Consider the following 13288-nt stretch of genomic DNA (forward strand, 5'->3'; position numbering starts at 1 on the left):
TAGTCATGTGACCATGCTGCTTCTGGTAGAATTCCTGATAGTCCCTCCTCCTGGCACTGCCTGAGTTGGGGTGAGGGCTGACTGGTATGGTGACGTTGTTTGGGTTTTCCACCTCTGCGCTGGAGCCACACACAGGGCCGGTTCCGTGAAGCATGGTTAAAATGCTGAGATAACAGCCTGCGCTTGTCTTTCCTGACCTCTGCTTTGCATGGGGGCAGACAGATTCTACCAAATGCACACTTGAATGTGTCTTTAAAACTTGAAATAAATATTACAGTCTTGATAGCTAAGGACTATTTTTTTTAACTATGCAAGACTGGGTTTTTAAGGTGAGGAAAGCCCTTTTGCTCTCCTCCAGAGCTCCACAAGAGTCAAAGCCTAAGTGATGTGGAGGACTGTTTGCCCCCCTGATAATGGAACTGGAGGGGCCTGGCTGGGCACGGACAGCTGTTCTGCCCAGATGGAGGAAGGAACTTGAGCAGCAGGAGGAAGAGAATAAAGTAGAGGACTCTGCAGGTGACTGAGTCTGGGGTAGGGGTGGGTGGGGGATAGAAAAAGAAATCCCAGCTATTGTGAGGGATCATAAAGGCAGAGGAAACATGGGCCTCATTGTCTAGTGAAGCCCAAAGGGGCTGTGAACCTCCAGAGACGTTCCAGGGTCAGGAGGGCAGCAGAGGGGGCAACGTGGTGGCTTGTCCCTACCCGCAGAGCAGGATGGGAGCATCAGAAAGCACTTTGGTCCCCAAGAGGGGCCAGGTTACCAGGGAGGTCCTCATGATCAAAGGGCTAAGGAGGCTGAGGACACTGAAGAACAGAAGCCTCCACCTGAGGACCAAACAGTGGCACTGGTGACCACTGGCCAGATACCTCTGCCCAGTCAGAAAAATACGAATGCCTCCAAATACTTATCACCGCTGCTTCCTACCAAGGTGGGGAGAGAAAGAGGAGGGGAAGATATGGAAATGATGGTTTAAATGAAGGACAGACTGTATTTACCCAGACTGGTAAAATCAGACATTTTGCTATTCTAAAAAATGTGTTTCATGAGCTAAGTCAAGTTCAAAAGTGAAGAAAAAGAAGTACAGCTTTTCTTCCCCCAAGGGCAGAAAGAAGGGATGCTGCACTTCCCCCTGAAGTAGGAGCCGGGTCTCCCCCTGCCACTGTGTCCCGGCCTGGCCGTGGCTGAGGGAGGTAATATCTGTCAGGTAATAGACATCCCATGAGAAAAAAACCCACACTTGAGGTGCCAGAGGGAGCTGGCTTTGTCCCTGCCCGGTGGCTGCACTCAGCACAAGGACAGGCAGGTCAGAGCTACTGGGCCTTGCCAAGTCCCCACGGCGCAGAGCCTTTAACTGTAAATGCCCTAGATATGCAAGCATTTAACCACATCCCCTAGTTCCCAACTTGCATGAGGGCACACTGCCCTGGAGATAACCATAGCTTGATTCTTTCTCTAGCTTTAGTCTCCTCAAAAGTCAACCTTTTAAAACTCGTGCCAAGCCTTCTAGCACATTCCACACATCCAAAGGAAAACCCGTTCTCTCAGGGAGTCCCTGATATGCCGAGCAACCCCACGCCTCTGTCTCCAGTGAAGCACCTAGCTTGTCCTGGGTATGTTATCAACACCCCACAGTCCCGTCTCAAGGGATGATGGGAGAGAATGTTGGTCTGTAAGTATCTTTTTCTCAGCACTGTACACTCTGTGGCCGGGCTGGCCCACATCCTACTTCTCAGCTCCTCCAGGAGTGAGGCAGTGTAGGCACCACCAAGCAGGGCAGAAGGTACCAACCCTGTGCTGACCAGGAATTCCTTGGTACGATGAGGCCAAAGTACTCCATGAGTGAGTCCTTGGCTCCCACAACTGTGAGCTGACAACTGCCCCAGGCAGCATGCCCAAAGAAAGCTCTGTCCTTACAGGTGCACATTCCTCTGCTACTCAGCAGGTGTCCCTTCTAGTGGTTCAGCTCCTTCTTCTGTCATTCACTCACCCATTTATTTATTCATTCAACAAATGTTTACTGGATGTCAGCTCTGTGACTAGCCTGGCTTCAGGGGCTGGAAATAGAGCTGGGACAAAGTCTCAGAGAAGACTGGCAGTAAACAAGTGAGCACACATATTTCCAAAGGTCACATCTGTGTGTGGCAAGCGCTGTGAAGGAAGTGAACATGGTGGTGGGAAGCTGGGGCTGCTTTCCACAGGACGGTCTGGTGAGCCTCAGTGGGGAGAGGACTTCTAGCTGAGACCCCAAGGTTGAGAAGGAGTCACCAGGAGAACAGCATCTTGAGCAGGAAATCAGCAGGCACAAGGCTTGAGGTCCCGGACAGCTTAGAGAGCTCAAGAAGCAGGGAGGAGGCAGAGTATGTTGAGTGGGAGAGGGTAAGAGGAAGTCTGAGAGGCAGGCAGGACCCGGGCATTCCAGGCCTAGACTGTGGACTCCACAGTGAATGCAGTGGGGAGGCAACAGACCCACAGCACATAGCAGGTTCCTGATAAATGTTGCAGAAGGAAGGAAGGAAAGAAGGGAGGGAGAGAGGGAGGGAGGGAGGAAGGAAAGAAAAAAGGAATGAAGGGTTTATGGAGAGGAGAGACATATCTAATTTATGTTGAAAAGACAAGCAACTCCACCTTATGCAGCAGGTCTATGGGGCCAAGAATGTCACTCAGAGGGGGCACTTAACCCTGAGAGGAGAGCGGGGTGGAAGGGGTGGGGGAGAAGCACAATTACCGAAGACAGGCGCCTCATTTTGCTTGACCGCTGGTTGCGGGGCTTAACCAGGAGCTTGTGCTTAGCTGCAGAATTGTCCAGGCAGGATGAGAATTCTGGGGGGTGACTGAAATCAGCCACAGGTGCCACACTGCTGTTCAAGGTCTGGGGAAAGACGGGGGCATCACTCGTGTGCCTGGAGGAGAGCTGCTCTGGAGAGGGCGGCCGGGATGAGACCAAAGAGACCTTCATGAGACAAGGAGCAAACAGTAAGTATTAATTCTTGATATGAATGGGTACAGCAAACAACATTTCAACTCTCTCTTCTTCCTGTGTCCTGTCTTCCTGTGAAAGGACATGTTTCACATTGAGTCTCAACAGGGGGAGGGTCCAAGGGGAAAGGGCTGGGAGGTGTACGTGCTGGGCCACGCAGACAACCTGCATCCCAGGCACCCTCAGCAGGATCACTGCCTCCACCCTCCCACAGCTGCTGGCACAGGTGCTTCAGACAAGAGCTAGCTTCATTGATGACATAGACCAGCTCGATTTCTCCAAGGGCAGAGCCAGGCTTGGTCCTGTCTCTGGAAGCTGAAAGCGTGCCCCAGCAGTGTGACTCACAGGTGTGGGCACAGCATGCACCGAGCCCACTACCAGCAATCCATCAGTGAAGCTGTGGTCTGTCCGTTCTAGAAGGTTTCTGCATCCTTATGCACTCTCTTGGAGAAATTTGGCTGTAAGTTACCATCTGTTAAGCTACAATATTTTACTAGTTTACACCACAGAAAAGAGCAACTGACAGCCAAGAACAAAAGTGTTGCCAGGGAGTCTGGCTGTCACATGCAAGAATGATGGTGACACCTTAAGGGCCCTGCCCACTGAACTTGGCAAGCTCCTCCACCAAGTGAGGTCTAAGTGGGTCGCCGGCAAAGACATTTGACAGCATAAAGTAACAGAGCGGCACCCACTGAACACCACGACAAATTCAGTCCAGATGATGAGCGAGGTACAGAGAATCTGGGAGGTGCTGGCTTTAGTTACAACCCTGCCACCTACAAACAAACTTTCTATTCTAGCATGGTGCTCAATATTAGTGTCAAGTTTACATGATTTTTCCAATGTTATCTTCCAACTTTTTTACTGTAGTAAAATACACATAAAATTTAGCCTCCTAAACATTTTTAAAAATCCTCACCAAGAATAAGAATATCTTTTTTTGACTTTAAAGAGAGAGGAACGGGGGGGATGGAGGGAGGGGGAGGCAGAGAGAGAGAGAGAGAAAGAGAGAGAGAGAGAGAGAGAGAGAGATAAACATTGATGTGAGAAACATCAATAGGTTGCCTCCCTATGTGCTACGACTGGAGATTGAACCCTTAACCTTTTGGTGTATGGCGGGAGGCGTGTGTGGGAGATGCTCCAACCAACTGAGCCACCTGGCCATCGCTAGCATCCGAACCATTTTTAGGTGTGTAGTACAGTGGTATTAAATACTTTCATATTATTGTGCAAGCATTACACCATCCTTCTCCAGAACTTCTCCTCCTGTAAAACTGAAAGTCTGTGCCCCTTAAACACTAACTCCCCATTTCCCTTTCCCTCAGCCCTTTGCACCCGCAGCTCTACTTTCTGTTTGCATGAACGGGACCTCTCTCAGTAACTCACGTAAGTGGACTCATGCAGTATTTGTCCTTTTGTGAAGGGCTTGTCTCACTCAGCATAAAGTGCTGGAGGTTCATCCACGCTGCAGCGCGTGTCAGGGTTCCCTCCCTGTGCCTGCGCAGGCCGCATTCTGTTTATTCAGTCCTCTGTTGATGGACACCTGCCTCGCTTCCAAATTTTAGCTATTGTGAATAATGCTACTATGAACATGGGTGTGCAAATATCTTTCCAAGAACTTGCTTTCAATTCTCTTGGGTATTTACCCAGAAGTCGAATTGCTGAATCATAGTGTCTTGTGGAACCTCCATACTGTTTTCCATGGTGGCTGCAGTTTTACTTTGCAAACACCAGTGAGCTGGGATTCCAATTTGTTCACTTTCTTGCCAAAACTTTTTTTTATAGTAGCCATCATAATGGGTGAGGTGGTGTCAAGTTTACATTTTAACTTAAGCCCATAATTTTATGTATCTCACAATGATTTAGTAAGTCCTCTTGGAAAAAACGTCTCCTCAGGAAGGAGGCGGAGAATAGCACCCAGGGGTGTGGGTCCACCGTGCTGACCCCTGGAGCCCCACACCGAGCCTTCGCCAACCTGTGGCTGGCGGGGCAGAAGGAAGACACTGCTGAGAGGCAGGCTCTGATGCAGGGACCCCCTTGCAAGGGCACCGCTTCTTCCCTGTTCATGTAAAGGTCCCTTACATCTTCTAAGGCAGGTATGAAGTATATTTCTGTCAGTTGGGAAAAGACAGTTACTAAAATGAGGGGAAGGCGTTGTAAGTGGACATAATCAGCCCTGAGTGGTGTGGCTCAATTGGTTGGGCATCGTTCTGCAAAGAGAAAGGTTGCCAGTTTGATTCCTGCTTAGGGCACATGCCTGGGTTGTAGGGTGAGTCCACAGTCTGGGCATGTGCAAGAAACAAAGGACCGATGTTTCTCTCTCACATCGACGTTTCTCTCCCTCTCTTCCTCCCTCCCTTACCCTCTCTCTAAAGATAAACAAATGGAATCTTTTAAAAAACATAAATGGATATAATCAATTTTAGTTCTCTTGTTTTAGCTACTCAGGTTCTTATGGGACTAAAGCAAGAAAAATTATTTTTAAAATAAACCACAGGACTCCTGGCCACGACTTCCTTTGTACCTGTGGCTGTCACTTCCCCTGATGTAGCTGAGGACTCAGGAAGTCGCCTTGGACTGAACTGGTGACAGCTTCCCCAGGTTGTCCTTCTTAAGGGTCACAAGTAGAATGGGTCTTTTAAAAATCATATAGAACCCTTCATTTCTCCCTTTGTCTAGAGGAGCAGTACATATAAACACTTGGTAAAACTTTTTTTGTTTGTTTGCTTGTTTTGCTGGCTGTCTGGAACTCAAGAGAACAGACAAGCTGCTTTGCAAATGCAGAATTATTACTTTTGTTACAAAGGGCCTCTGGTCACCCCTCTATAAACTTAAAGGACAGGAATTCCCTTCTCCTCTCCCCCAGGGTCCTCTGCATTTGCTCTGCCTGGGCAGATGGTCCTGGCGCAGCCCACTCTGGCCCCTGTGCTGGGGGCCCTTGGCCTGGAGTTTCACTTCCCCGACACTGTGAGCCATGACCTGAGTCCCAGTGCACCCCCTGTGCTGGCTGTCACAGTGGGACTTCCTGCTGGGAACTGAACTCTCCGCTGTGGGGTGAGGTCCCAGGGTCTAGAAAGACCAACCCCTTCAGGACCAGGAGAACCACAAGCTTCGTCTCTGATCACTGAAGTGACTACAGGAGGTGGACTGGGGTCCAAGGGGAGGGGGGCAGGAAGGCTGACTGGGGTTGTCAACTGTGTGTTGGCAGCATCTGAGCATTCACACAGGCACTGCTGGCTCCCAGTCAGTCCGCCTTGAAATCCGTGCTTCTGGATAATTCTGGAAGTGGATGATTTAAAAGTCTAACTGTGGCTGTGCGTTGGGGTCACAGCTCCCAGAGCCCTGAGGAAACGGCCTGGGGTTCAGAGACTTTTGGGGGAGCAACTGTGGGTGACAACTGCTTTACAATGTTTGTCCCAAAAAGAGGGCTCAGCCACTGATGAGGGCTGAGGTCAGTGTGCTTAGGAGCAGCCACCCACTCGAAGTAGGGGTGCTGGGGCTGGCCTTTGCTTGCGAGGAGAGGGCAGGCTCTGACCTACCTGATCTCTTCTGGTTCTCTCCCAAACCCTCTGAGGATGGATTCCTAGAGGTGACGGAACCTGCCCAGGGTGCTGTGTAGCAGTGAGTGTGTCCCCCTGTTGCCACCAGACCCTCCACTAACCTGCCCTCATCTCCTGGAGCAAACAGACTCGCCAGTATGCTGTGCTCTATCCCAGGCTCTGTGCTTGATGGCAGGGCACCTAGAGCATGACTAGCTAGATCTAACTGTACTTTAAAAATCACCAAATTAAGTTTCATCAGTTGCCACCTCATATGGTGATAAAATTAAAAAATATTCCATGTATTTCTGGAAAAACTCATTCTACCAAGAAATACCACCTTGGCAGTGACATGAAATACTGTTACTAAAGACCTTTTTTCACAATAATCTTCCTAAGTTTCTCTGTCCAGCAGGTAAGCCTGTGTGAGGTATTGCAGCAGGAAAAATATTAAACGGCCTGCAACCCCATCCTTTGGGATGTAAGGTGCCATTATATCAAATACCACATATTATATAAACACACCCTGAAGTGTGTATTGCTTCCCCTCTCGATCGGCACTCTGCACGAAGAATTTTCAGGGCATAAAATAGGATCATTGTACCTTCAAAACCATGATGACAAAGATTACCTTTTTTTTTAAGTCTTAAAGGCTCAGATTTTGGTTTCCTATGAAGCTAGTGGATTGTTCATGTTACACAACAATTGATAAAATCCCAGGATGTTTTTTGTGAAAGAACAGAACAAGCTCGGGAGGAATGTTGGGAAGGATGAAGTCAGCCCTGCCCAGCATGAGTGGTTCTCACTCAGCTAATTGTGGAGTTTGTGCATCAGGCCCTTTGTGGGTTTGGAGCTGGGCTCACTTCTTACTGAACAGAGCTAGAAAGAACCTGTTCCCTGTACTGCCTGTCCCTTCCAAACACAGAGAACAACGATGCTGTGAGCATTAGACAGTGCTTGGGGTGGAGGGGCGAGTCCGTCAGTAACGGCTCACGAGACATCCCCCGTAATGTGGTCCTGAAACACTCAAACTTGCATGTGGTCCTGAGTGTCCACAACGAGCTTCACACCTGAGGGTGCAAAGTTGTCTCTGTCACATGATAACTACAATGGAAGCAGCCACAAGCCTGTAAACCTCTCCAGTATACTAAGGTGTTACAAGTGTGGTGTTGGCTTGAAGTCCAAGAAATGGGGCAAACCATCCTCCTGTCCTCTCTCCCTTCTCCTCGAGGTGGGAGAGCAGTTGTGGGTAGCGTGCTGTCCTTAGACCCTGCTTGTGCAGCAAGCAGGGACCGGCTCCCCCTAGAGCAGAATTCTCAGGAGAATTTTGCGGCTTGTTTATTCTGGAGCTTGTTTACACTCAGTCACACCACAGCCCTTCCTGTGCCTGTCATCAGTGACCCACAAGTGCACACAAATGAGGAGAGATTTCTTCCCCTGCCTTTGCAGTAGGGCTTCTGGATGTCCAGGCTGAGGTGACTACTGACCGTATTTCAGAGCAGCACAGAATCTGCAAGACACCGAGTCACAATGAAACCCCAAGACCTCCCTGTGAATGGCCCTCCACCAGGGTAGGAGTATGGCTATAAAAAGGGATCCTGGCCTTCATTTGTTTTCCAAGCATCAGCATGCATAACTCCAACTCTGTCCAGCACCCAGCAAGCTTGTCTACAAGGGAAAAATGATCATTTATGTACAAGTACACGGTACGGGCTTAAAATGGAGGCACCATGAACTTTGCTGTTTGCACATTCGTAAGAGCTCAGTTCCTCTTCATGGATTCTCATAAGGAGGGTGGTGTCCAGGATGAGTTCCCCCGCCCTGTAGAGGCCATAAATACCTCTCCTGCTTGCTGCCCTGTTTACCAGAACCAAGCCTCACATTCCTATCCCTGACCTAACAAGTTCTCATTGTCCTCCACTCAGGTATGAGAGCCTGGGTTAAGTCGTATATGTCTACCACTCCCTTCTCCCTCCAGCCAAAGCTCAGGACAACAGAGAACAGACGCAAAGGTGTTTTGTTCTTTGAGAGGAGATGCTGTCTGGTCATCTGCTCAGACAGGAAAAACAAGGCAAGGAGTCGATTGTATCAGATCTCTAAACATCAAAAAGAATGTCACCAAGCCCCTATCTCCTAACAAGACCTGAATTTCTGCTCGAAGAATGAAAATAAATACTAACTGTGGGTTCCAGTAACCTGGCTGGAATGCCTCCTGCTGCATCATGCCCAGCCTCGCCTCATGGGAGTCACACAGTGGCCACTGGGCACCCAGCTGCCCTCTGTGGTGGGTGAGGATGGACACATGGGGTGCAGGCTGACTTGCCTTTATGGTTGTGCTGGGACCAATGTCGTGCAGCAGGGACATCTCTGGGGGGCTCCTGGGCAGCCCATCATCCTCAGAACTCATGCCGGCATCATCTCCCCGCTTGGCAGGAAGGCTCCCTGGAGGAGGTGGCAGCCCCACTTTCACGTTACACTGTATTTTTAGCTGGATTGGAATAAAGGACATTGGCTCTTGTTTTCACCAGTGACTTTTATCAACAAAGCCTCCTGCCCCAATTTGTCCATTCAGGAGATATTTTCATCGCCCTTATCTGGGTTCAGAGGACTGAACTGAAAGAACATCGGCCACCAGCTCTCTGGCTGTCATCTGGAAAATGAGTAGTTGTAACTTGGAATGGGTCAAGACCCAGCTGTGACTAACTTGGCATGTCTTGGGGAAATTGTGATGTGCACACAGTTATTCTTGAAAATATATCAAATAAACCAAGCAGGAATAATTTTTAAATATCTCAAGTCATATTTGACATACATACCCAGTGACACGGCCGAGAAAAGGTTTACCTGCAGAGCCTTAATCCGGTCACACACGTTTTCTTGGGAGAACACCCGCACAGGCCGAGTCGGGTCCTGTCCCGACTCAGGAATGAAAATACTGTCATGTGAGAGGGCGCGGCTGCCCAGCGCGCCCCTGGACTCCCTAGGAGAAGGAGACACTGTGAAACTCTGCTCACTGTCCCGGCCTGGGGCCCCGGGATGGAGAGCAGGGCCTGTGGGTCGGCACGACCAGCCCACGCTGCATTTATTTTTTATTTGTTCCCGACTTCGGCTTACCCCCCACCATGTCAAATACCACAGTCAACTGTTAGAAGCATTGCGGAGATAGGAATTTTCCTGACATATCTGAAGTTTGTGTGAATTCTTTTTATTAACAGAAATACCAAGGTCTGACAAGGTGTGAGGTCCGAGACAGGGGCCTCGGCTGGCTGGCTGGCTGCACTGTTGGGAGGGTGAGGTCATACCTGTGGGCACACACGCAGTGCCTTGGTGGGCCAGAGCCGAGCTTGCCCAGCAGGTCGAGGGCCTGCCTGACAGAGGCCCCCTCACAGGGCCCAGAGCACACATCCACGGCGAAGTGTGAAATGAGAACTGCACATCTGCAAAGCCATGCCCTCTTTTCATTACCTGATATGATCCGTGCAACCCAACCTGTGTGCCTAGGTCCTGGAGTGTAGAGGGCAGCGCCTCTGTCATCATCAGCCCAGCCCTGTCCCCAGCCTCTTCCCCAGCTGAAGGCTCCAATTTGGAACTGAACCCACAGGACATTCACGAAATGTTCTAAGAGGATGTGGGAGTTAGCTGTCGGATTTTCCTAGCAGCAGTGGCTGCCTAAACAATAGGTGGAAGGAGGTGATTAAGACCCGACAATGACAGAAGGAAAGCCCACCCCCCAGAGACCATCTTATACACCATGGTCCCCCACACCACCCTGCCCCTGACATCCTGTCCTCTGTGAGGTATTAGGGACTCGTAGGCAGGGCCCTGCTCCACTGCAAATCCAATTGTATTGGTTAGTGATGCTCTCTAACTACGTTCTAGCCTGCAATAGTATTTGCAAGTGGGGCCCCCAGAAGAGCATGTCCTTACATTTCTGGAAGGGAATCAGGCCAAGTGAAAGCACCAGGCAGCCCCCCACCTGTGGCAGCTTTTGTCACAGGACCACAGACACACCTGGTTTCCCTCCACAGTGGGCAGCCCCTGGCCACACCCTTTGGAAACCATGAACACTGCCCAACCACCTCCACTCTGCGTGGATCTGGGGGTTGAGAGAGCATGAAAAGGCCTCTGCAAAGATACATTGGCAGAAACGCAAGGCCATTAACGGCAGCAACATTTACAGAAGCAACCCAAGCATCCCTCAGGAGGTGAACATGACGTCGTGGAGACTGCAGCTGACCAGTGGGTGAGGAGGATCTCTGTAAACTGCATTTGTGCAGCGCCGGACTACACTAAGTGAAAAATAAAAGGCAGGGTGCAGAACAGCATTCACGGTGTGTTAGCTTGGTGTGGGGAACGGGGGACGGATATATACAAACAAATGCAAACCTACGTGTGAATCTGCTTATATTTTTAAAAATAAAAGGATAAGTAACAAATTAATAAAAGTGATTTCCTTCAGGGGAAGGACAGAACAAGATGGGAGACAGGGTGCCATGGTACTTCCAGTTACAATTTTGCCTTTGAAACTATGTAAACATTTTAACTATGTAACGTTTTACATAGTTAAAAGACAAAGTCAAACAAAAAGGAAATAAAAAAATCTCTAAAACTAGGAAACAACCAGAAACAAGCTGAATTTTCTATCAGGTTTTGGCATAACCACACAGAAAAAAGTGATCTCCAGTGACTTTCATCCTCATACAAGTGACTTTTGACTCTACACCTGCAGCAGGATGAATTCTAAGAACAAGAACCACAAAGCTATCACATCACACTTGGTAGTCATCTTAGCGGCAATACTGATTTTTTAAAAAATAGTGAAGAATAATCTTTACAGTATGTAACCTCTGTGTGGAAAAGGAGGGTAATAAAATCATTATAAGTATATTATATAATAAAGAAAATAATTTTGTTAGTATGATTAGGAACCAAGATATCCAGTATAAGAGAAAAATAAATTCAAATAAAGAATCAAAGAAGTAAAAATTTTATCTTATTAATTTAAAACTGGAAATATCTATGAATTAATGGATATAAAAAATATCTATTTAAAAAAATAAAGCGTGTTTCGTAGCTATTTGAACTGGAAAGATCTAGAAGCAATGACAGCCGACTACCTAGCAATCGTGACCCCCAGCAGCCAGCCTGTGGTCTCCTAAAACCACTTCACGCTAAAACAAAACAGGACCCTGTGGCAAAATGGCTGATTCCAGGTCTAGGGCAGGAGTGTGCAAAATAAACCTGAGGTTTCTCATTGTGCAAGAAAGCAAAGCAGCTTTCAGAGACAAGTGGGGTCATGTTAAAAGAACCCAGGAGCTAATTTGAAGTGACTCCCAATAGTGTAACATGGGACAGTGTGAGCATAAAAGATCGACGAAGGTTGTCAGGGGCTAAAGCAAATCAAATATATAAAAATCCATGCCTTAATAATGATATTAAAGAAAAAAAATTCATTGGTCAGTACTGGAAGTTGCTAGGGTACCAGGTCATCACTATGAGGGTAGATCAATAAAAGGATAATTATCTAAGCACTATCCTGCCCTTCCTGTACAAACTGTATTTGAGAACCACCAGGAAGTTGATGAAGGAAAGGTGGTCTTCCTAGAACTCCAGCCAGCACGTGCAGAGTAAGTGATACAACAGCGCCACTCTGCAATGACGCGATGGGTCCAGGCAATGACTGCCAGTGGGTATTAACACCGCTAGTTGACAACTGGTGGAGGGACCACACTAAGAATTCCCCGAACCCGCTGCTCAGTCTCAGAGTCATCCGAAGTGGGACAACTGGAAGTATGTCCCTCATGATCTGAAAAGCACCACCTTGGACCTAAATCTAACTTAATACTTAGGTTCATCTAATGCTTCGCAAGAAATTCCAAGAATATGGAGACGAGTTCAGTCATGCCAAGAGAAAACAAAGCCAGAATGTGGGATGTTCTGCAGAGCAACCGACCCTGCTCCTTCAGCAGACCAATGACATGAAACAAAGGAGCAGGGGTTGTTACAGACTAAGAGACTCAGAGGCATAACCGCATGCAGTAAGTGGGCATCAACTTTCCAAACCCACCGAGTCCCATGGGCTCTGCCGGCATTACTGTGTCTTGGCAGATGGAACTCTTCTGGCCATGGTGATGGATGAGTAGTTGCTGCAGTGTCTCTTGCCTTGGCCAAAGAGTGCCTTTAAGATCTTGCCAGTCCTCCACACTGCTCTCTAAATACGTTATTTGCATTTCCAGAGCCCCACCTTACTCCACCCTCAAGCTTCCTTTCCTAGCATCAATCCAGCAAACTATTTCCAGTAAACAGAGGCCCAGGCCTCTGCTAGGCGCTGGGAATATAAAGATGAAAAGGACACAGTCCCCACCTTCCCAGGGGCTCTGGTGATAGAGCAGATGGACAAGTGGACAGGTCATCTGGCCTGGCACACCCCTCCTGCTATGCTCCTGTTCCAGAGGTGGAGAGGCCACTCCCAGGACTGTCTTCCCGACACCAGAACTGTGTGTCCTACTCAGGAGGGTGGGTGAGGTGAGAGTTACAGTTCTCTGGGGCTGGCCCAGTGAAGACATTTAATAATTAGCCATGTATCAATATCTTGATAATGTCCTCACCTCAAGAGTTTGGAACATACCGCCTAAAAATCCAGTGTTCAGTCCCACCTCTCTGTGCTCCACAAAGTGCAGTGTGGGAATAACATTCACCACCACCACCGACAAAACAAAAAACAAACAAAACCAGAGAGAAAAAACTTGAATCTTTCCTCATCAGTCATTT

The 13288-nt window shown here is 48.5% G+C and overlaps 1 protein-coding gene and 1 long non-coding RNA gene across 6 annotated transcripts in view; one reads left to right on the forward strand and one right to left on the reverse strand.

The window, feature by feature from the left end:
- The window catches only part of CRACDL (CRACD like), a 120834-nt gene that overhangs the window by 21213 nt on the left and 86333 nt on the right, over positions 1-13288 (reverse strand). For all 5 annotated transcript variants that reach the window (XM_053925445.2, XM_053925443.1, XM_045204773.2 and 2 more), the window contains 3 exons: positions 9362-9497; positions 8841-9005; positions 2727-2951 (listed from right to left, as the gene is read on the reverse strand). In XM_053925445.2, coding sequence (XP_053781420.1) covers positions 2727-2951; positions 8841-9005; positions 9362-9497 — 526 coding nt within the window. The remainder of the gene's footprint in view (positions 1-2726; positions 2952-8840; positions 9006-9361; positions 9498-13288) is intronic.
- LOC123480881 (uncharacterized) lies at positions 1683-8829 on the forward strand. Its single transcript, XR_006657021.2, has 3 exons — positions 1683-2208; positions 2792-2974; positions 7967-8829. It is a non-coding gene; the product is annotated as an uncharacterized lncRNA (long non-coding RNA).

The sequence above is a fragment of the Desmodus rotundus genome, chromosome 5 (assembly GCF_022682495.2).
Source record: "Desmodus rotundus isolate HL8 chromosome 5, HLdesRot8A.1, whole genome shotgun sequence".
Taxonomy (NCBI): Eukaryota; Metazoa; Chordata; class Mammalia; order Chiroptera; family Phyllostomidae; genus Desmodus; species Desmodus rotundus.